The sequence below is a fragment of the Argiope bruennichi genome, chromosome 6 (assembly GCF_947563725.1).
Source record: "Argiope bruennichi chromosome 6, qqArgBrue1.1, whole genome shotgun sequence".
NCBI lineage: Eukaryota > Metazoa > Arthropoda > Arachnida > Araneae > Araneidae > Argiope > Argiope bruennichi.
Genome location: NC_079156.1, coordinates 10,400,694 through 10,424,561, shown reverse-complemented (window position 1 = coordinate 10,424,561; position 23,868 = coordinate 10,400,694). Strand labels below are relative to the sequence as shown.

The 23,868-nt window shown below is 31.8% G+C and overlaps 1 protein-coding gene across 2 annotated transcripts in view; it reads right to left on the bottom strand.

The window, feature by feature from the left end:
* Positions 1 to 1,908: 1,908 nt before the first annotated feature.
* LOC129972462 (tetraspanin-9-like) overlaps positions 1,909 to 23,868 on the bottom strand; it is a 34,590-nt gene continuing 12,630 nt past the window's right edge. The window contains exons 2-7 of one of the 2 annotated variants that reach the window (XM_056086605.1): positions 19,668 to 19,865; positions 13,110 to 13,190; positions 11,369 to 11,464; positions 9,373 to 9,483; positions 6,853 to 6,936; positions 1,909 to 2,088 (exon numbers count right to left, since the gene is read on the bottom strand). In XM_056086605.1, coding sequence (XP_055942580.1) covers positions 2,017 to 2,088; positions 6,853 to 6,936; positions 9,373 to 9,483; positions 11,369 to 11,464; positions 13,110 to 13,190; positions 19,668 to 19,865 — 642 coding nt within the window. In that variant the 3' untranslated portion in view covers positions 1,909 to 2,016. Of the gene's footprint in view, positions 2,176 to 6,852; positions 6,937 to 9,372; positions 9,484 to 11,368; positions 11,465 to 13,109; positions 13,191 to 19,667; positions 19,866 to 23,868 lie in introns of both variants that reach the window. The other variant, XM_056086606.1, reaches the window with a different exon arrangement.

Below are 23,868 nucleotides of genomic sequence, written 5' to 3'. Positions count from 1 at the left end.
TAAGTAGTACAAGATTTGGAAGATGTAGCTTGGAAATGAGAATAATTTCTACATTTTGAATAATCGGACATACAGTAGTTACGAATCGTGATCAAATTCGCCAGATTTGTCTCAAACTGAGTTATTGCTTCGATTTATTGATAGTGCCGTATTTCTAACATTGAAACACCAAAGAATATTGAGGATATACGGTCAATGAAAAAATGTTTGTATCGTATGTCACTAAGCATTCGACATAATTCAGGGGTATTGATGAAAACACCCGCTTTAATTCGAAACAGCATATAGTTTGAATGCTTGTATTTCAACAATACAGATGTTCAAATATATGGTGATTTTGGATGACTCAAATGTTATATCTAATCTTGATCTGACGTATGGTACAAGCATTTTGTTTATTTAGTTCTTCCAAGAATTATGGTTCAGAAACAATTATGAATTCTGAGTCGGGCAGCCCACAACGTGAGATATTCACTTTGTCAATTCACAGACTACTAAGCCCACTTCGCACTATAAGTACTCAGGTCGTAATTTTTTTTATTTCCCAAATAGATTATTTAAGAAGTTTGTAGAGGAATTAGTTTCGACAACGAAAGGCAAAGAGCCCATATGACATTGAAAAAGATCCGAACTCGATGACATCCCCACTACATGGATCAATAACAGATGGTAACTCGAGACTTTTGTTATTTCTAGTCTCAGAGCTTAGCCGACATCTAATATAGAGGGAATCACCCCTTCGAATAGTGACCATCCTTAACACCAAAGCAAAAAAAGTGATATTTTCGCTTGATCCAAATGTGACTAATATAGGTGGCTATCTACCAAACCAAACTGATAAACCGGGGGCACCAGTATAGTATCCGTCAAAAGATCGCCACGCAAGTCATGAAAAGCTAACAGAAAGCGGAGTATTTGTGTCTTCTTGATCTCGAGTGAGAGAAGGCAAACAAACACCAGAAGAAAGAACAAAGGGGAGTATAAACCTGCAAAAGAGACTAGATCTTTAGGATACCTCAGAGGTCTGATGCCCTCCACGTTTAAAGAAGATATATATCTATAAAGGGTAAAAATGCATCAAAAATGAAATATTTTGCTAAAATATTTTACAATACTTGCTAGACAATTTCAAAGTTCTACTGGTAGTGTATTTTTTCCTTTTTAAATTTTATTGCTATTTGTGTATTTTCATGCCATTAAAATAGAATGTCAAATGGACAAAACTGAGTAATTTATCTTTTTATATTCTGACGAAATTTGTTCTAACTTGGCGCGGACTGAATGGCCCAGTGGTAGAATGCTATGAACTGAAAGTGATAGTTCGCAAATTCGTATCCGACAGCAGGCAAGTTGCCTAAAAATAGTTTTGTTATTGATTTACTTTGTTATTTCTCGTTTGTTCTAGAATGTTCTTATAATTGCAGTATCTTTCTAAATCTGGAAGATTCGAGTCATTTCGTCTTGTGGTCAAAAACACATGTAAGGTTTAGTTCCTTGAATAAAGTTTCGAGTTAAGATTAACGAGTATTATCTTTGACGTTACTTAACACATGGTTTACCAACGCTAACATATCTACGCGACAATATAATAATGGTGTCGTAGGAGCTTCTCACGAGTGTGTACTGTGTAATGAAAAGTAAAGCCTGAATGATTGATTGATTGATTGAGTTTTATGGCGCAAGAAAGTAAAGCCTGAAAAGACAGCTAGCCGTGCATTGCTTTTCAGGCTTTTGAGAGATTCTTCTTTAAACAACAAGAGAAATTTTATTTAAAAGTTTCATAATTTTGAAGAAGATTCTTGAATTATCACTGAACATGAAGGTATTATCACTATTATTATGTGAAGTTAAACCTCTTTTTTTTCTTATTTTTTACATTATGCACAGATTAGTGATTCATACTTCTCATTCAATTAAAATACTTTATTTCTTTCATAAAAAGTACAAAAATATCTATTTTGATCATGTACAAACAAAATAAAAATAACAGTCTCTTAATACATAATCTCACTATCTTCAAAAGATAACGTTTGACGCAGAGTTTTTAATACTGCAGATAAGGCACACTGTGAATACCAGGACACCAAGCTGTAAAGAAAACATCAAAAAATTAAACAGGTGAATTCAGCAGCAAATATTGCAGACTACGCACGCTGTCAAAACCAGGACACCAAGCTGCAAAGGAAAATATCAAAAAATTAAACAGTTTAATTCGACGGCAAGCAAGAATGAATCAAAGAATTCCATTAAGCAATGATTCAGAAGGGCCATTAAGAGAGATTCAGAAGGGCTTAGACAAAATATGAAAGATAGGTTAGCAATTTACATAACGGAAAACGAGGTCTCAAATGCAATGAAAATACAATAGAGAATTCTTGGCTAATAAATGAAGTAAACGGAAATGACACATCAGAAAAAGTGCACAACGCAGCAATAAGGGAACATGATTATCCTTATTCTCGGTAATGCGATCGATATTTGAAAAAAAAGTCGTTAGTATCAAAAATAAAATACTAACGACTAAACATGTTTTGTCCCATTTTTTTATACTATTTCACAACTTCAATACCTGAATAAAATAATTACAAATTTCAAATCCAACATATATATTACGGTTAATGTAATTAATAGGTTATTATTAATAACAACCGGTAAAAATGAGTAATCGATTTTTCACATTTTGACCGGTAATTATTAATAATAACCAGTCAATGCAAAAAATCGCTTAATAACATCGGTTATTAATAATTACCAATTATTAATAACTGATTCATTTCACTGACCATAACATATTTTTATATATTACTGTGGAAAAACTCTCTCCTTGCCCTCTTTATCAATCATTCCATTTTATTCTTTTCCCCTTCCCCAATACCACCTAGTTCAGAACATTCGGTCATTGCTTCATTTGCGACTACATCACTAGTAACCTTTCTTAGAAAGTCATCAAGACTACCGGCTGTTTGAAATGTTTCATTCCATTGATAAATGGTCTCGATTCCTGGAGGATTAACAAAAAAAGCCGATTTGGTTTCATGGAATCGCAGTTTTTTTTTTCTCATTTTTGTTACAAATTCTTTGATTCTTTTCTTACCTTTGTAAATTCATTGTATTCATTATTCGACGATTAAAAGAAGGATCTAAGAGCATGGCCATACAGTGTTAAGATCTTACTTACTGACGTTTTATAATCAGGGAAAGGCATTATATTCACCTTCTACATGTAAGAGTGAAAGATTAAATTATGGGATTTGAAACACGGGTTGTGTATCTCACACTGACTAAAGTTAGACTCCACTGGCGACCAATTTGTTTACCCAGAATTGATTGAATGAACTCTTACTATTAATATGAAGTGCATTTTTTTTTAAAAAAAAGTTTTACTTAGTTATTTTATAAGTCAGTAAACGAAAAACATGAATTTAATTGAATAAATTAAAACAAATTATAATGTTTGCTACTTAAAAGGTGCATATACTACAAAATAAAAGCGGAGATTAAAATCCTACTTCAGATTTAATGTTAAAAAAGAAATACTTTCTTAAACTTACCATTGATAAAAGCACGCGATTGAATGTTTTGATGGATGCATTAAGATTTCATAACTTTACAAATTGTGTATCATCTTAAAATATTATTAAAAGTAAGGAAAACATTGTACCGAAATGATATTATAAAATATTTTTTTTGAGTTTTAAGACGGTTCATTAGTTTAGTTATATCAACGTCCCGTTTTAAAAGCAACACTAGGGATATTTTGGGACGGACCTCGTCATTTTGAACCCCAGTCAGATGACGAAGACGACAACTGAACTGATTTCCTCTCTCAAAACTTCCAAACCACACCACACCAGTGGGAGGACGTTTGGCCCAGACGTATTTAACGTGCACCAGTTCTTCGGTGGAATTGGGTCTCGAATCTGAAATCCTCTGCTTCCGAAACCGAGTCTTCACCAGCAAGCCATCGCGGACCTTTAAGATGGTGCAAGAATTATTTTTGTCAGATGATATCTTGATAGATATGGTCATTAATTTCCTTAAACGAGTGAGTCATAGCAATTTCTCATTCGGAAATGGTTGAGCATATTTTCCAAGTTCGATTAGGCTTTATTTGAAGCCTAGTTTTTGATTTCTTTTGCATCTGATTTTCACTGTGCGAATAAAGTTTTTGTTGAGTTCTATTCTGTACATTTCAAATAATACTTTAAGGGTCCACTAATTAACAAAACATTAAACTAAATGTAGTTGTAAAAAAAAGTCCAATGAAGCAGTCTGAAACATTCGTATAGTGATTTGTTTCTATTTGATTGTTGCCATTCGACAATAAATAATAAGGGCGATTTTTGTGTCACGTACGTAAGAGTTATAATGTAATTCATTTCAGTTTTTTATAAAATGAAATAATTTTTGAAATGTTTTTGAATTTTAGCAAAAATATATTCTTTATTACTTTTATCTTTAAAAAATCAACATAAATGATTAATCTTTCAATTTTAAGAATTTTTCAATCGAACGAATGGTTTTACGACATTACTCAGAAGTTCCAAAAATCCAACTGATAAGAAAAGGCTAAAATAGTGTCTGCTTGAAAAGATTTCCTAGACAAGATGAGTTTATCTAAACTATAAATTAGAAACAGAAATAACTTCTAAATAAATTGCAACACATTTCTGCAATGACATGGCATAAAACTGTTTAACATTTCATATTTTTCTTTTAATATACTTCCCAAACCGTCATATTCAATTACAGTTCATATTTTAAATTTAATGATATTTATATGCTGGAAACTGTTCAAATATTATGATATTCATGCTACAAAAAACGTTCAAAATTCTCTGCATCACAGACCTCTGAACCTAGAATTACTAAATCTGACGCGTAGTTACTTCTTAAGTACTAGATACTGAAAAATAAAGGACTTTTCAAAATTCTGATTGGATTTTTTAATAAAAATTAGCAGAAATATTAACCTTATTCTCGGTAAATATGATATATATTATTTCACAAAATCTATTGTTACACCATTTTAAGCCAAAAATTGCTTATTCAGCGATATAATTTTATTTCTTACATTTTTTCTTTAATTTTAATGCATTAAAAATATTTTTAGTATATTTTATAACACCATGTTTAATTGCTTTAGTCTCTGAATTCATTTTCAAACACGTTACGGTTAAATTACATTTTTCTTTGTTTTAATGTACATTTTCGCTGTTATATAATTAAGAACAATACTTAAATATAAAAAAAAAGATATAGCTATTATCTGACGATTTGGCGGACCATCTTTGATTTTTCATAAGCAAGACTTGCATTTGCTGAGACGCAGAATGTATGAAATGTGGAGTGGCCACAGAGAAATAGCACGATTGTAGTAAATACAGTTACTTAAATCCCCCCCCCACTTCTTATTGTGGAGCATTATTGGTGAAGGAAGGAAATTAATCAAATCTTGTAAACTTTGGTTCACGTCCATCTTCTAACTCCTTCTGATACGTGCACCCCCCATAGTACTTGATATGATCCTCTGGATGGGGGGGGGGGCTCAACATCGTGTGTGAACATCGATACATATGCAAGTAGATGTTAATAATTATACAAAAGAGGAAGGTTAATCAATTATTGAGATATTGATTAAATATAAATGACATTAGAAAGTATGAATATGGAAAGATAAATTTAATTTTAAAATTTGCATGTATGATTTCATCTCAATTTACTCAGTAATAAATTTGTTTTCAGGTTTTCATCTCAAACTTCACTTCTTTTGCAGCTGTTTGATTGGAATTGGGCATCATTTGATCGAACTCGAGAAAATTTTAAATAATCTTATTTTACCAAATAAAATTATATGCCCAAAATTATTCTCATGGCTGATTCAAAGAAAAGGTTCCATTTCAAACATCTCTTTAAAAATAATATTCAATATCAATCTTTCCTTAGTTTTAGCATTGCATAATCTTTTTCTATAAATACAATTAATAATGCATTGTTCTGTACAAGAGTTAATGTTACTTTGGTAAATATCAGAATAGATCCTCCATTTTTAGGAATTCAATGTTCTGATATTATATTCGAAGTTTTAATGTTGTAGCATTTAATTGAAATCCGAAATGAATTGCTGTGTATAGTGGGATGTATTTTAATGTGAAAAAATATTTGTTTAATGTTTCTTTGAGAAGAGTGTGGCTTTTCTAAAATCAACATAAGTAATCGAATTTTTAAATGTGTAACAAGCACAATACTATCAATATTGACTTCATAAATATGGTTATATAGTGTTCATTTGATCTCAATATATAGTCACATATAAACTTTTTAAGATTCTCTTTTTTTAACCCTGCTTTGTATATTTTTTACCTCTGAAAATATCTCACTTTGAAAATATTAACCAATAAATTCCTTATCCATGTTCTCTGCAATATTAAAAATTAACAGTCGAAAGTTCGTAATACTCAAAAATAATTTCAGTTAAAAGTTGTAAGTTAATTTAAACTCATTTGCATTTCTATTATATAGTAAATTGCAAAAATGACTCAAAAATTTGGAATCACGATTATTTATTTTTTTTAAATCCAAGAATATTATCTCATAATACCCGTATTTCGATGGCATGCAGAAAAAATGTGAAAAAAAGAATGTTTGAATACCTTGCGTTAGAAAGGCTGCTGATATTCATTAACGTAATTATATAGAAGCCATGTAGGTGGAATATCTGAATTGTAGGAGGATTGTTACTGTTTATTTTTGTGTTGTCTCGTTTCAGAATATCGCTTTGTAATATAGTTGATTACATAATATTCTGAAAAACTTTTATATTCAACAGTTTTTTTTTTCGTATTCACTTACTTGTAACAATAAAACAGCTACTGCTACCCCACCAACGAGGGCAGCTTTGCCTTTTAAGAAATCAATAACGGCAGCATAGCATCCCTGAAAACAGATGAAAATTAATTAACAAGAAAAGTATTATGAAAACAAAATAGTAATATTATATTATATATATATATATATATATATAAACTTTTATAATCATTACTTAATGAAATAATGAAAAAGAGAGGTCAGTATTTTTTTTACTTCATTTTCTGCAGAGAAATCGATATTTGAATTGGTTTTAAATTATTTTCGAAGGAGTCTATGAAAAACCATATTTTAAATACTACTAGACAAAAATCACAAGACATCAATTGTTTTAATTGAATTTCTGACTTCAAATTTCAATGAAATTATAATTTTGTGATTAATTAAAATTTCTTACAAAAAATAAAAGACAACAATCTATATTCTTCCCTATTTCCACTATGAGATATCTGTGTATCAAATCGCACTTGTAATTCAATATAAGGATTTTCTTATTATAAATATTGAAACCCGGTGGCGTACCAGGTCCGCGGTTCGATCCTCGGGCTGGGCGAGATCGATTCCGCCTTTCATGCTTTCAGTGAGTCTATAAACTCGGGACCAAGCATGCTTGAGAACTAAACACTGGGGGGTCCACGTTAAGCTGGCCACCTAACCCGGACATACGCCATGCACCCCAGGGCCCTCGGTCAAGAAAGCAGATATGAGCACTGTAGGCCTTGGCCCACATGGGCTGTCGTGTCACTGAGTTTAGTTTATTAAAAATATTCTCTTAAGGATTTTATTCCATATTACTAGGAAACTATAGGATCATTCAATGATATGAATAATTTTCGTTAATTAATAATTTTCGTTTTAACTAATTTACCACCAAATTGTTTTCACATTATTTTATGTCCCCAGGTCATGTCATATTCTTTCATATATTTGTGTGTGTGTGTGTGTGTGTGTGTGTGTGTGTGTGTGTGTGTGTGTGTGTGTGTGTGTGTGTGTGTGTGTGTGTGTGTGTGTGTGTGTGTGTGTGTGTGTGTGTGTGTGTGTAAATTCACTATCAAATACATCTACTTGAATGCAAATAAAGTTTAATGAAACAAATCCAATAATTCAGAATTAAGTTCTGAACATATACAAACGCATTGTCATTACAAGTGCTTAAAATTTCAAAATTCTAGTATAAGAGGCTCCCAAACAGTGGATATCTAATCAATCTTTGGTTGGTCACGAGAGAATCTTAAATGAATATTATCTAGCCAAAATTTGAAAAAATGTGTTGCAAATTGTGGCTTAAATTGTGGCAAGCTCAATGCTTTCACCAAGCTATGTGGTAGTAACAGAAAAAAAAAATTTAGCTCAACACGCAAATAAGCGACTCGTTTTGAATGACAAGAAACAAAGAAAATGTTTTTACAATCTGCTGATAACATATAAAAAGAATCCTATTTTGTACCCTACACATCAGTTGGATCACCAGTTGTTCCAATATGTGACTTAAGATTATACACAATACTTCAGACCAAGCCCATCAAATCAGAAATTTTTTCTCTGTGAAATTTGAATTCAGCTTTCATACGCGCTCATTTCAAAGTGGTACATTTTTGTTCGCGTAAGTATTTATTATATTTTGCAACGAAAGATTTTTCCCTTTACAAAATGCTTTTTTGGACCTATAAAACGTCTTTCTGAATGACAGCGCGCTCTGTACTTCTTCAAAATGCAATTGAGTGAGAATGAAGTGAATCGCGAAGGATTCGTATTCTAAAAAGTGGCTCAGAAAGTTTAAAAGTGTGGGAATCGCTGCTCTAGTATATCAGGGAGTAAGCTGGAGGAAAAAAGGTTAGGAGAGGTCTCCTTAAAACTTTCTAATAAAGATGTCATCCCCTTCCCCAACCCTCACAACTCACTGTGGACCTTGGGTAAGGCAAGGAATGCCTTACAAGGCATTGGCGTACAATAGTTACGAAAAATTAATCTTTGGCTTGAATTTAGCATTTTTACAAAATCTATCGTATTCTTCTGACATGAAGTTAATGGTATGCGAAAGCAAATTTTTACGTTAGACCCGCTTTCTTCAACCGATTGTGACAAAAACTTGATACAGAATTACAATTGAAATCGCAAAACCACATACCAAATTTGATACATTTAATTCATGGCGTTATTGAGTTACCGCGTTTACGTGTTTCTTAAAGAACAGTTCGACAGAGTATAAACCATTTATTCGATTTGGCTGAAAATTTGACAGGTATCTGCAATGTAAATGTTAAATCAGTGTACTGAATTTTATTTACCTAGCTCTCTTCCTTTTGTTGTAAATGTGTTAACTTATTTTCGAACACTCAGACAGACAGAGCTTAAAAATGAATAGCAATCAACACATTTGATGTAAAGACTATGTACCAAATTTCGTTAGTCTGGCTCAAAGCGTTCTTGAGTTATCTTTGTCACAGACAGACAACAGTTAAAACAATTTAAGCTAAATGAAAGTGTTTTTAAAAAAAATCATACCTTTGAGTAGGGAGTTGCGGAACCTTTGGGCGTGCATGAGCCCGGGATTGGCTTAGGATGCAAAGGATCAAGACTGTAATCTCCGGGTCCATCAACACCGCAACACGCAAGCTGTTTCCATTGTTAGGTAAATAAGTAACAAAATAAAATTAGTATATGAAAATAAAGAGAATTAAGTATGAATAAATAAAATTAACAAACGAACTGATAACTCAAATAACTAGCAGGAATGGTCACACCAAAAAGTCTCATATATTCCCAAATAAGGATGCCTCATTCCGCATGAGAATTTTGAGCTCTCAACAAGGCAGTGAAAGCTATTTGCAAGCAAAAAGGCAGAGTGCTCAGAATTTTTTTCTTCAGAGTTCCATACATGAGAGTTTCGCACTTCATAGCATAGCGTTTAAAATTTACTATACATTACAATGAATATATTTGTTACTGATTTTAATGAATAGAGAGCTATAGAAATTTTGGAATTCGTTCAGCTTAAGACTGAAAACATTGGCATCAAGATTATTGTATAAAATATAATGGAAACTCTTTTGCATAATTAATATACTGGGATTCTAAACCGTGGCAATATTAAATTGTAGCATATGAATTTTATAAAAGATGCTTATTAGTATTTTTAATTATATTTATTTATACTGCTATTTTATTCTTCACTTTTATTGTATGATCCATTTTATAATTATATATATATATTCGTTTCTCTTATTCTTTTATTGTTGTCATTATTATTTTATTACTTCAAATTATTTTGTTAAAATTTTCATTATTATTTACATTTTTTGTTCTTAAACCTTGCTATTTCTTTTAAGTTTCGTGCTTTTTATATTTTATAAATACTGTTACAACTGTATATTTCATAATTTCTAAATCCTCCGATATTTCATGCAACTTATTTAATTGTGTTTTATAGCTACTTTTAGAAGTTATACGATATATCGAGGATGAAATCCGCTGCAATATCTGCACGATTTGTTTGTAAACTATCCGCTTGGACTGTGCAAATTTCTCTATCTTGGATAGCAATGAAATTCGAGTATGTACTTTAGATGCTTGTTTCCTACAGATTGGATCTAACATTTTGCAAAAAAAGATCCTTACAATTTTGGTAGCAAAATCACTCACCAAATTTTGTTTATAAAGCCGTTGCGCTCTTGAGTCATCGGGATTACATGCATGCGAATATACTGACAGAGAGATGACCAATCCTTCAACAGATTTTGTTCAAAATCTGATGCATTTTGAACATTTATTATTTAAAGCATAAATGCTAAAATTGGGTAAGAAATTTAATCTGTCTGGCTATTTTTAATTGGCGTCGTTATTTTGAGTTTGGACAGACAAATTTATTTTACATCAATTTCATTCAACATTTGACAGAAATCTACAAATTTGGTGTAACAACCACATGCTAAATTTAATTGATCTTATTTAAAGCATAAAGCATTATGTTCACAGGCAGCATTACTTTTTTTTGGACCCGAGGAGATCTAAAATGTGGAAATTCATCCACTTTAAAATGAAATAAAATGGCAAGTCTTTTTTTTTTAATTCGATTCTTTTCATTCCCAATTTTTAATTAAGAATTGCCGATTTCTAAGAGAATTTTGTCCTGGAGTCATTAAAATGTTTTACAAAATTTATTTAGAAAAAGAGTTTTTAATTTAACACTTATATTCTATTTTACTGTGGTCATTTATATAATATTATTGTCACATCTCATAAACAAGAGCGTATGTGGAGAAACATTAAGATGTCATTGGCTTTAAAAACATGAAAGACACACACAAAAAAATCAGTTTAAAACGTATGAGTTTACTGTGCATTAAATCCGAAGTTAGATGCATCATAATTATTAGTTTAAAGGTTCAAAATCCAATTGAAATAAAAAAAACATTTTTGTAAATACCAATACTTAAATATAATCAAAAATGCGCTAAGGGCTGTAAATAGATAAACATATTGAATAAAAAAAAATTTTTACCCTAGATTGAATTAAATCAATGAAAAGTTGTTTGTTTTTATCTTCAGTTATGTGCTGTAGAGCATCTTTGGCTTTCAGTTTGATGTCTTCTTGCATCTGGAAAAGAGAATAAAATATGCTTAAAAATAAAATGAAAAGACAAAAATAAACCAAGTTTTATTGATATCTTCTGAATGAAGTGTTTGCAGAAATAAAATAAATATAAATGGAATTTTAAATTTATCTCTAGTTCTTAAATTTATCACTCATTTTTTAAATTTAACTCTGATATGCGGAAGATTTGATTACCTTAATGAATGGTAGATAGCGCATGGAATTCATTTATATTGGATAAGCAAACTTTTGTAAGTAATGTCACTTGAATTTTTATTTCAAAATTTTCAATTCCAAATCGTGGAAAAAATTATACAGATCAACACACTCTATTAAAGATAATAAAAAAGTGCTTATGGTACTCAAAAAAGATTGAAGTCATAGTTCAGTTTAGTTATAGTAACGTCCTGTTGCAAAGCAACACTAGGGCTATTTTGGGACGGACCTCGTCATTTTGAAACGTGGTCAGATAACGAGGACGACACCTGAGCTGAAATTAATCTATCTGTAGAGAATTATTATTATTATTATAAAATCTTTCATTTTTCAATTCTTTGATGGGAATTCAGGTCATTTAATGCTTTGGTTTTTATTTTTTAACACGGCTTGTTGAAAGAGATCGTTTTAATGGTAGCCCATTGTCCACTCTGCGATAGATCTGCCTGAACAAGGTACCTTATTAACACAAAGTATCCAATAGCATTACTGTCAATTTCATTCAAATTCAAACATTACTATCAGATTCAAGTGATACTTTCCGCTAAAATTAATGTCTGCTAATGGGTTTTAGAATCTGGTTTCTTTGTCGCAACTCAAATAATTACAAACACATGCAGTATCAACGAAGAAAACCGGGAGGGTGATGAGATTTTCTTGATAGAATGAGAGTGTCCAGCTTTGTTTGTAGTTTTCGAAGAGGGTGACAGCAGAGTGTAAGATTTGAGAGTGGATTGTGGGAAATTTTTTTCTATTACTATCACAATAGTATTTTCCAGGCATTTGAAGAAAATGAATGATGAGTGAAGAGATGAAATGAATTTCTACAATTTCTAGGGAATAGGTTCCATGCTCTCATATTTCATGAGAGGAAACAAAAGGCAGCAGGAGTCACGGAAAGGGCGTCGAAGAATTCTCAAGTCTCTTGAGACACAATGGCATATATTTGATAGAGAGGGAACTGAAGGTAGAAAAAAAAAATTATCAGCTGTAAAATGTGTTATGATCAGAGTATGCCATTTCAGCTATGCGTTTTTTAAGGTGAAAAAAAAACATTTTTTTTTTTAAATTTAGTGGCCTTTGGAGGATTAAAACTTGTTTTTCATGGTGTTGTTTAAAATATAAAGATGTTGCATCAACAATTTCTCAATGATATTTAAAATTTTCTTTTTAAAAAAAAATATTCTATATAATACCAAATACGAAGCCACAAATGCCCTATAAATATAAAATGCTTAAATTTCAACAGTATTTTCGCGGCATTCTGAGTTTTAAAAAACAATATCGTAAAGACATCCTGAAATACAAATACTTTATTCCAACAAAGTTTAAGAATCGTTTCTGAGAAAAAGTAAAGTTGTAATTAAAAGATGAAATTTATTAAATAACATTAAATGTGCGTTTTTGTTTTAAAAAAACTGGGTATACTTACATTTTGACTAGCGACAGATGTCCATACAAGCGCTATTACAGCGATTTCCAGAATTATGATAATGATCATAATGATAGAAAACTGAAATCAAAATAGAGCACTTTGAAACAAAGTATGATCAAATACATATTCATATGAAAATTAAAAATAATATTCTGGTCATAAAAATATAAAGTAGAAAATGAAAAAAAAAATATTTAAATGATGTGTCTACAGCTGTTTCACAAATATTAGCTACTCCTATGTAAAAATAAATGAGGCTGGTCTTCAAAATTTGCGTAAATGTAAACTAATTCACATTAGTTGATTAGTGAATCGAATTCATTTCATTGAATACTTGAATGGAAATGAAGAATTCAATGTAAATAAATGATGGCAATTGATTTTAAATTTGATGAAAAATATAAATTTTAATTATAAAGAGATTGTTTTGCATGAAATTTCTTAATGACTATCTAGTTACCTAACTTTCAAAAAGGTAACTAAATAGGCATAGATCCAAACTCACATAAAATTTTCAATGTAATTCGGAGTAACAAAATATTGAGAAACCTCTGCTTACAATATTTATTTATACATTTCAACACTAAAAGAATGAATTAGAAATATACTAAAAGTATATTAGTAATTAAACAATTTTTATATTTATTATAATTTTTATTGCCACTTGAAAATGAATTTGCTTTGCGTAAATTTCCTTTTTTATTTTAAATTCTGTCGCTAGATGGCAGCACGTCCTGAATTTAAGAATCCTAAAGTTATTGTAGGTTAGTTTGAAAACAACAGTAGCAGGAATTCAAATGAAAACAATAAAAGGAAAGTTGAAGAGCATATGACTGATTCGTCACTTTAAATACTACGTCACTATAAATAAAAATTGCATATTTTCCAACATAATTCTCACTTCATACTTGTTTGTGTTGTGACATTTGAATAAAATGAGTCTTCAGATTCTTGATAATAACGAATGACTTAGACATTATGAAATCCGTAATCTTTACTTCAAGAAACTTTTAATCTCAAACCATTCATTCATTCACCAATCAATAAAAAATATTACTTTTTATTGAATTAATATATTGAATGATATAGCAGTGACTTGGCGAAATGGTGTCACTGCTGCAGCACTTTTTTTTTCTCTCATATAATTAATGAAATTCTGTATTTAAAAACACATAATAAGCGAAAGGAATTGTCTTATCCATATAATTATTTTTTTCTGCCATATTGTATCAAAAAGTAAACTTTTTTTTAAAATAAAAATACAATCAAATCGGTTATGTGAATTTCCTGTCAGCTGTTAAATATATTGAATTTTAGAAATTATGCTAATTTTTATTAACTGCCAAAAAAACGGCATTTCTTTTTAAAGTCAGCTTTCTTCCAGAAAATTTAACAATCTGTGAAAGATAATTTACAAAGATTAATGTTAGAAAATAATACATACTAATTTCTAATCAATCTACACTCTAAAAATAATTTTCTAATCATTCGAACTCCGGCTACATTGTTACTTCAGACTTGCGCGGGAATTGATTTTTCTGCAGCATCACAACGCCGAGTCGACAAATTCCTTTATAAAGTTACATAAGCTTAGAATATTTTCTCATGGTCACCCCTTCCTACTCTCTATCTTCCCGTTAGCTTTCGTCATGGCGTGCACATCACGACAAAAAAAATGGATTATTATATTGAAAAAAATGACGAGAATAAAAAATGTTAAAAAACTCAAGACTGCTTCTTCAAATTATGTTATATTATATATATATATAATCCTTTAAGCATTCAGCTTTTATATTCTAAATTTCAATTTCCTAAAATCTCTAAATTAGGTGATCGATTTTTTCTTTTTTTTCGTGTATAGTCACCAGCAAAGAAATCCAGCAAAGAGCTTTCATAACTGCCTAAATCAGAGAGAGAAATTTTGGATTTATTATCTGATGCGATGTTAGAGTTATCTTCTATTATTTGTCACTCATTGTTAATAATTCTAATTTTATTTTTAACTACAGATTCAAAAAAAACACTACTTGTGGCATGCAAATACTTTTTTTTATAACAGAAAAGAAATAAAACCTATCTAGGAACATTTTATTGCAATTCTACCCGTATTGACTACGGGAGTCATCTGTTAGATATATTGCAAACTAAAAAGAAAAAAAAAACGAACAAAGTTATTACATCATAGAAGTTAAATAATTTCTTTTTAATTTTTGTCCATTTCCTTTTGTTAGTTTCCTTCAATCATAACATATTTTATAATGTATATTTTAGTTTACTTATTGTCTTTTGCCTTTTTAACACTGCCAAACAAAAGATCTGTTATCTTAGAGTTGTTTAAGCAAGGAAAACGACAGTATGAAGTCGTTCATTTGTTTAATGTGCCTCGGCAAACAGTGTCTGATACAATCTATCGTTTCAAAGATGATGGCAATGATTGTTAAAGTCCATGAAGTGAAAAAAAACCTATGGTGAATACTTTTAATAGACGTAAGATTATCAAAAAGCGAGTTCAATAAAATTCGAGAGTTTCCATGAGAAAAATCGTTCGTGAATTGGGAATAAGAGACCGATCAGTGTAACAAGTGGCAAAAACAAAGCTTGAACTGAAGCCTTACAAGTTCCAAAAAGATTAGCTTCTTACTGAATAAAAGACAGTCATGCGGGTCAAAAAATGTCGAAAACTTTTGAAACGGGCCGCATGGCAGCGCTGTGAGAGATTCTTTTTCATTAATGAGTACTATCGGATCTAGTCTATAGACGCTCCAAGCACTTCAGCAATTGTTGAACATCGAAAAAAATTCGAAGTCGGTCATGGGCTGGGGCAGAATTTGCGCAAGGGCAAAACACCTCTGTTTTTGTGGATGAGGGAGTTAAAATAAATCAAAAAGTATATCAGCGAGACATTCTAGTAGCTGTTGTATTTCCGTGGGCCAAAATGCACTTCGGTAATGAAAAGTAGGAGTTTCAACAAGATTCCGCACCACCTCACAAGACTAAAAAGACAGAAGGGTGGTGCAAGGCGCATTTTCCGGACGTGATATCATCTGGAGAGTGGGCACAATACTCGCCGAATCTCAATCCTATGATTACAGTTTATGATCCATTTTGGTGTCTAGGGCTTTCCTTAAACGACATAGAAGTTTGGACTCTCTAAAGCAATGGCTTCGGAAAGATTAAAAGTAGAAGACTTGCGGCCCATTGCTGAAAATTTCAATAAGCATTTGCGCCCCTGCATCACTGTAAAAGGTGGCCACTTTGCAAAAAATTAAAATTTATTAGTAAAAGTCTACTATTATTATTATTTGCTATATTTTGTTAATTTGTTTATTTTTAGTCAAATTATATAAAAAATTATTTTGTTCGGGGTTTTCTGCCGAAACCTGTATTTAAGTTATTGCATTTTTATCGCTTCTATAGGTTTCTAAAAATACAGATGGACAGACGGTCATCTCCTTGATGGATTTGGCTCAGGTATCTACATCATATGTGTTAAATTTGTGTAACGAATTTTACCTATCTAGATCTCTTCATTTTGTATTTAAAATGTGACTTATATTCGAACAACTGGACAGACTTCCTCTCAACATATTTTGCGCAAGCTGAAAATGGTTTTGAGTTATCTTTGCCTCAGACAGAGACATATTTAATGCCAAAATTATGTTTTCTGAAATCCAAGATCCCTGAAACATATAGATTCGTCCAAATCGCTTCTAATTTTTCGACTTTACTATACTTTCTTTATACTTAGCATAGGAGAAAGTAAAAAACATATTCCGAGCGGCATTCAGGCAAACCAGGTAAGTACCACGTCTAACAACTGAAGGCATTCTGGAATGCATTAAATATGAACCCTTTTCCTCTCCAAGAATATAACCGAGATTTTGCATACCTACAGCCCTTTGTTTACTCTGAGCTGCGCACATACACTTAGAAATTGCAATTCTGATTTCTATTCTTAAATAATGAGAATTTTCTGCGATTTTTTTTTGGTGCTTTAATTGGATTTAAGTTTATATGTGCCCATAAAAATGATCTTATTTAATAGGATTTGCATTCTATTATTACATTATAAAAAAAGTTACCACAAAGAAGGAGTTTTATATAGCAATTTAAATACGATTATTTAAGAATGGAATTTAAATAGATAAAATTTTATCATATTATTGTTAAAAATTGAATATTTAGAAGTATGTATGAATTCGTCATAAGTAAAAATTTCATTAAATATGTTTCATATTGTTTCGCTTCTTTTTGTACTAATTTCTAATGGAATCCATTTAAGCTCAAAAAACGAACATATATGGTTCATCGCTCATTTAAAGACAGAATCCATTGCCCAGATTTTCATTTCCTTTCTTTGCGGTTTGAAATTATTTTATACTTTTGCTATTTTCTTTGGTATTAATATTTCAAACTTTTGTATTAGAATTTTATAAAAGAGTGAGTTTTCATTAATTTTTTTGTCTAGTTAAGTTAATACCATCTTATATTTATAGTAACATCCTTTAAATTTATAAATACTTTTATATTATGTTTTTAATTAAAATATATCGATGTTTTTTACTTTCTCGTATGCAAAGTATAGAGAAAATATTATAATTTTCAAAAAATTCAAACTCGAGATTTTTTTACGAGTTTCCATATTTTAAACTTCCCCGAGATCGGAAAACAAATTTTTAGAAGATATTGATCCGTTTGTGGCAGTAACTAAAAAAAAAATGCTTTCAGCTAGACTGGTGAAATTTAGTATATGGTCTTAATACTAAATTTGAATATTTCTAATAAATTTTGAGCAAAATATTCAGAGGCTGTCTGCCCTACTGCTCGAATGTAAATGAGCATGATAACTATAGAACAAAGAGAACTAGATGAATGAAATGCGACGCAAAAATTTACTATTTATAGTGCTGAGATCTACAAAAGTTTGAGCCAAATCCAGCAATGGGCTGATAGTACCTTCAGATGCATGTAACTTAAAAACTCAACAACTTAAATGTATCAAATTTTACATGTGATTTTGCGACTGCAATTGTTACCCTGTACCAAATTTTGGTTTCATTCGGTTGGGAAAAACGCATCTAAAGCATCATTCGGTCTTCAGATACTGCTAATCGCATGTCAGGGATTAATCGCCAAGAAACTCGCCAAGGATCATACGATAGATTCAGCAAAAATATTATAGATTAATATTTCGTGACTATTGTGCACCAATGCTATGCATGACGCTCTCTGCCTTACTTAAAGTCCTCAATTTTGATGTTCGAAAGCTTTGGAAAGACCAAAGATGCGAGAAAGTTTTGCAGAGACCGAAATATGCGAGAAAGCTTTGTAGAGATCACTCTTGCTGGTTAATTTATAATATGTTTGTTATTTAAAGTTATTGATCTTTAACTATACTGGATGAATTACTAGCTCCAACAAAACGCATTGCGGTTATCTATTGTTTATAGCTATAGAACTATATAGGGCGATTCAGAATTCTGCCAACTAAGTGCTGTGAAAATAGAAAAGTACAAAATATACTAGAGTTGCTTGAAAATTCATAACTGGAAAAATCCCTCAGAATGATCCACGCTATATGAAGAAGCAGAAATTACAAGCTAGTAACAGGTTAAAGTAAATTTTTAGTGGAGGGGGGGGGTAGTTTAGTATAGTTTAGTTACATTATTGTCCCGTTTTAAAGCGACACTAGGACTATTGTGGGACGGACCTCGTCATTTTGAACCGCTGACAGATGACGAGTACTACACCTGAGCTGTCCCCCTCTCTCCAAACTTCCACACCACACCAACTCAAGGACGCTTGGTCCTGACGAATTTAGTATGCACCAGACCCTCTTGCACGATAGTTCTTCGGTGGAATCAGGTATCGAACTGAAACTCTTTCTGAAGCCGAGATCTTATCAACAGGCCACCGCAGCATTTTAATGGGGGGAGACAGTTATCTGCGTTAATCCATTGCTGAAAGAATGAATGGTCAGTATTCCAAAATTGTAAATTAATGAGTAAATGTTTAGTCATTTTTGACTGATATTCTTAAAGGAAAATTCGAAGAACATCAGACTGCCGAGAAGCTTCAAATATATATTTCCATCTCGCATCATTGGTAGCAACATTCTTCGGATTGGAAATCGGACACCTGTTCCATCATCCTGAATCTTCAAAATGATTAAATCAAAAAGTAACCATATTTGCACATAAAGTTTGAAATAAATCATTATGTTTTTAGAACTTGATTTCTTTTTATGGTTAGTCGAAGCTGAATAAAAAGGAAACCCGGATCTCGTTTCGTATTTTTAATTTAACGCTACCTCTATTCCTCTATACATTACCGATAATCGGACCATGTATCTAAATCAGATGACTCCTTTCTTTGCTATCTCTTAACTACAGTAGAAAAAAAGATAATTTAATTAGGTACTGATTCAGTACAATTAGATAAATATGATCCACATGGCAATGAACGTCTTCATTGCAAACTGACATTAATTCTCGCATCAATTTTATAATCAAAAATACGAATCAGGAGCTCCACTGCTTCGATGCAAAAACTTACGATAACGAGCATCCAGATTTTGGACGCAATGGCTCCCCAGCAGCCGCAGAAGCCGATGACCATGACGACCACTCCGACGATGATGAGGATGGTGGTGGCTGTATCGAACTGCTTGATGTCCAGATTCTCCTGGATTTTGTAGAAGTCTTTGTCTACTTTCAGCCAGATGCCCACAGCTGTGATACCGGCTCCGAGGAGCTGAAAAAAAAATACAGGGAAACTTCTAAGAATAATGTTTAAAAGAATAGGAGAAGAATAAATTATATTCGGAATATAAATTAGTATCTTGTTAATCATTTGTTGTTGTTGTTGTTTCTTATGGCACTTGCCACTGACAAGCCCGCTGTTACGAAGACAGCGATTTAAGCCTGAGGGGAACGTCTCTTATTTTTTATAGCAGCGCCAACTAGGGCCAAGAGTACGACTTTGCTACTCACGCATCACTCATTCGCTTGCACAACCCCTTTTTACAGGAGGGCACATTCACACATCTCACAGATAGAACAACAGAAGAACAACCTTGCCCAAACCGGGACTCGAACTCGGGACGCCCAGATCACGGGGAAGACGCGCTACCCCTATGCCAGGACGCCGGCTAATCATTTGCTTAACACGTTAAACACCATGTCGATATTGATTTTCTTTTCCGTTTGGCCCCGTGGTCTCCAATGATGTTCTAACTCTTTAGATTCATATTACACACAAGATGTTTACCGTGTTTCAATGAAATCTATTAAAATGTTACGATAGGCCAGGATAGCCTGGATGGTAGGGCATTGGATTCGTATCCCTTGGGTTGCGAGTTCGAACCCCGTCGGCCGAAGATTCTCCGCGTGTGTGGTGGATGACGCACGTATAAATCTGTCTTGGTCACAAAGCGCTCCATGTCGAGAGTAATACCACTGGTGGTACTGGATCAGGGGTGATCGTTCTCTGATTCAGGTCTAAATGACGATCTGTGGATGAGTGAATGAAATGCGTGAATGAAGTCCGTCCCGTAAAAAGGGTTGTGACGTGTGTGTAGTTAAGTCGTTCTCTTGGCCCTAGATGGCGCTACAGAAAAAACAAGAGACGTACTCTAGGCTTAAACCACAAATGACTTCTTAAACTCAGTGGGCTTGTCTAGACAAGAGCCATTAGAAACAACAACAAAATGTTATAAGAAAAATTTAAGCGCACTTATTAATTTATTAATAAAATGTATTTTTTTGGTTTTATATCGTATTTTATAGTGTTAATCACCGGTGACTGTCGCAGTCTCTGATGCAAATTTAACGTCTATCACGTGACCTGAAAGGAAAATTCAATGCCCATCACCGATGGTTGACGTGTTAAGCACTGTTGTGGTTACCGTAGGGTTACTGTAACTTTTAGTCTGTCACTGAATAGTGATGGTTTCTGTATAATTCACCCATTTTAAATAGTTTTTAATCGTTTCATAATCAATAATTATCATTATACTTTTAATTTGATAAAGGCGATTTGATTAAAGAAATTTTAATTAAGTATTACTCGTTTTTAATTTTAATAAGGAATTTAAATTTCCTCCATTATTAAGTACTCGTACATGAAGAGAAAGTACAGTGACAATAAAAAAAAAATTGAATTCGAGATTTTAAAAAATTCTCACGTTTCAGACTTCTTAGTCCTTAACACCTTAATTAAGAAATATGTGAGAAAATTTTTCTCCTGATGATTTCCGCTGTGTTCCTGAAAGTCAATCATGAGGATTTAGATAGATTTTCGTATTCACATAAATACAACAGAAAAACATAATGTCTTAAAGAATTAAATGAAATTTCTTCAGTCTTGTTACTGAAACTGTGCGTCCGCGTCAAATTTGAGTTTCAATCAATTGAAAAGACATCTAAAACACAAATTCTTTACTATACTACGAAGCATAAAATTCTCAGATGCATGATACTAAAAATAAAAATCTGAGCACTTGTGATGTTAACTGTCTTACCCAAGTTATATTAGTTTAGTTACCCGAATTTATGTGAGGGGATAAAAATCTTTATTAGAAACTATGCAACAAAGTTTCGGAGTGATCACTTTTGCTGGCTTTTTTCCCAACTTTTTCAAGTTTATTTCTTAAAAATTGTTATTTAATTTCAAAAGGTGTATATAATCACAAAAAAATTTGTACCACTCCTTTTTATTACAATTATTTATTTATCACAAGAAATTTAGGTGTTCATCTATAAGTATGCATATTTTCATATAAGATTATTAATGGAACGAAAAATTACATTTAAAAATTTCTTAAAATTCAATCCATATTCTGCTAAATCAATTCATAAAACTATCTGCAGTTTTGATTTCTCAGCGTATGAAAAATATTTCCAACTTTAGCTTTCTTTGTGTGTAGATACCATTTTTTTTATATATTCTATTTTGATAGTAATTTAATAATTGAACATGATAATATATCATATAGACATCGGAGTTTCAAAGGATTTTTTTTCGACTTTAAAAAATAAAATAAAGCACCTTTTGATACCTTGATATAAAACTACATAACTGAAAAGAAGTTTAATCGAATTTTTGATAAAAATCTTTGATTATTGAAAATTTAGGGCTATTAATGCAAATTGTTTTATAGAAATAATTTTAAAGTTTTTAAAGATAGTATATTACTTTACTATGTGAAAACAATAATTATTTTAAAATGAATCCTTTTTCAAAAAAAAAAATATATCTTTATTGCACTATGCTATATTATATTTCTTATTTTATACGATGCAATGAAGCAAACTTAGTAAATTATATTAACGTCCCGTTTTAAAGCAACGTTAGGGCTATTTTGGAATGGACCTCGTCATTTTGAACCGCGGTCAGAAGACTAGGAAGACACCAGAGCTGACATCCCCCCTCTCCAAACTTCCACACCACACCAGAGGGAGGACGTCCGGTCCCGACTGATTTAACGTGCACCAGACCCGCTTATATGGCGGTTCTTCAGTGGAATCGGGTCTCGAGCCTGAGACCCTCCGGTCTTACCACCAGATCGCCGCCGCAATCAAGCAGGCATTTAATTCAAAAAATTTCCATGCTGTTTTCTTGCGAGTATTAGATATAACATTTTACATAGAATTATGTTCATTTAATGTTTCTTCTCTGATGCAATGATAAATAAGTAAGTTAGATTTTTTTTAAAATAGAATTATAGCATCTGTATAGAAAGGGGGGATAGCTTCTATACGATCCTTAAATTAACTCCGAACAATTTTTCTACTAAAGATTCATCCATTGTGAATTGTTTCAAAGTCATTTTACAGGTATCGCAGCCAAATATTCCAAGGAACTGATCTTTGCTCTCAGTGTTTTTTCTTTTTTTCATTAACTCTTTTGCCAATATCATATTAATCTAGTTTTGGAGCTGGAAACCCTCCTTTATCGGAACAATCCCTTATTGTTTCAGATTTCACTTGATTTGATTTTTCTAAGATAATAAACTGTCACCTGAAGTACATTTATCTTCCTTTACATATTTCCTGCTGTGATGCTTTGAAGTGCATTTTGAAATAAACATTTTCTGCAGCATTTGATTATTATTATTTTTTTTTTATAATTCCCCAACATTCCTCCGGTTGTAATTTGCTCGTAATAATTCAGTAGGAGGAAAAAACACTTTCATACTTGGTAAAAATTTCTTACGAACAGGTAGAATATTCCTCCGCGAAGGAAAAAAAAATTCGTTTTTTCTTTTTCACATATCTTTATCATTTTACTAGTGACCTTTGGCAAACAGCCGATCCGTCAGGGATATTGGTTACGTAGCGAATTGAGATGCGCGAGGATAGAACCTGGGACCTTGTGGTTCGCAGCCCAGTAACATGCCCACGATACAAAAGCAATGGCTCGGGTAGCGTAGCTGTTAACTGGCTTATAAGCTTTCACCACAGTAACATTTAATTTCTTTTAAATCGCTTAGATATAAGTTCATGGAAGAGAATAAGGCTATATTATCTTAATTGTCTTACACATATTTCGTTCACTGAGTACATGATTCTTTCTATCAATACATCTGATTGATTCATTGCTTTGAAATACTTCAAGAAATTATGCAATATCGAAAAAAATAAATAAATGTTCAAAAAATTTTAATTTTTTATTTTGTTTTTATATAATAGGATTAAGCATTTTTGCCCTTGGGCATTCAATAACTCATAAATGAACCTATAATCTCCATTTGAAA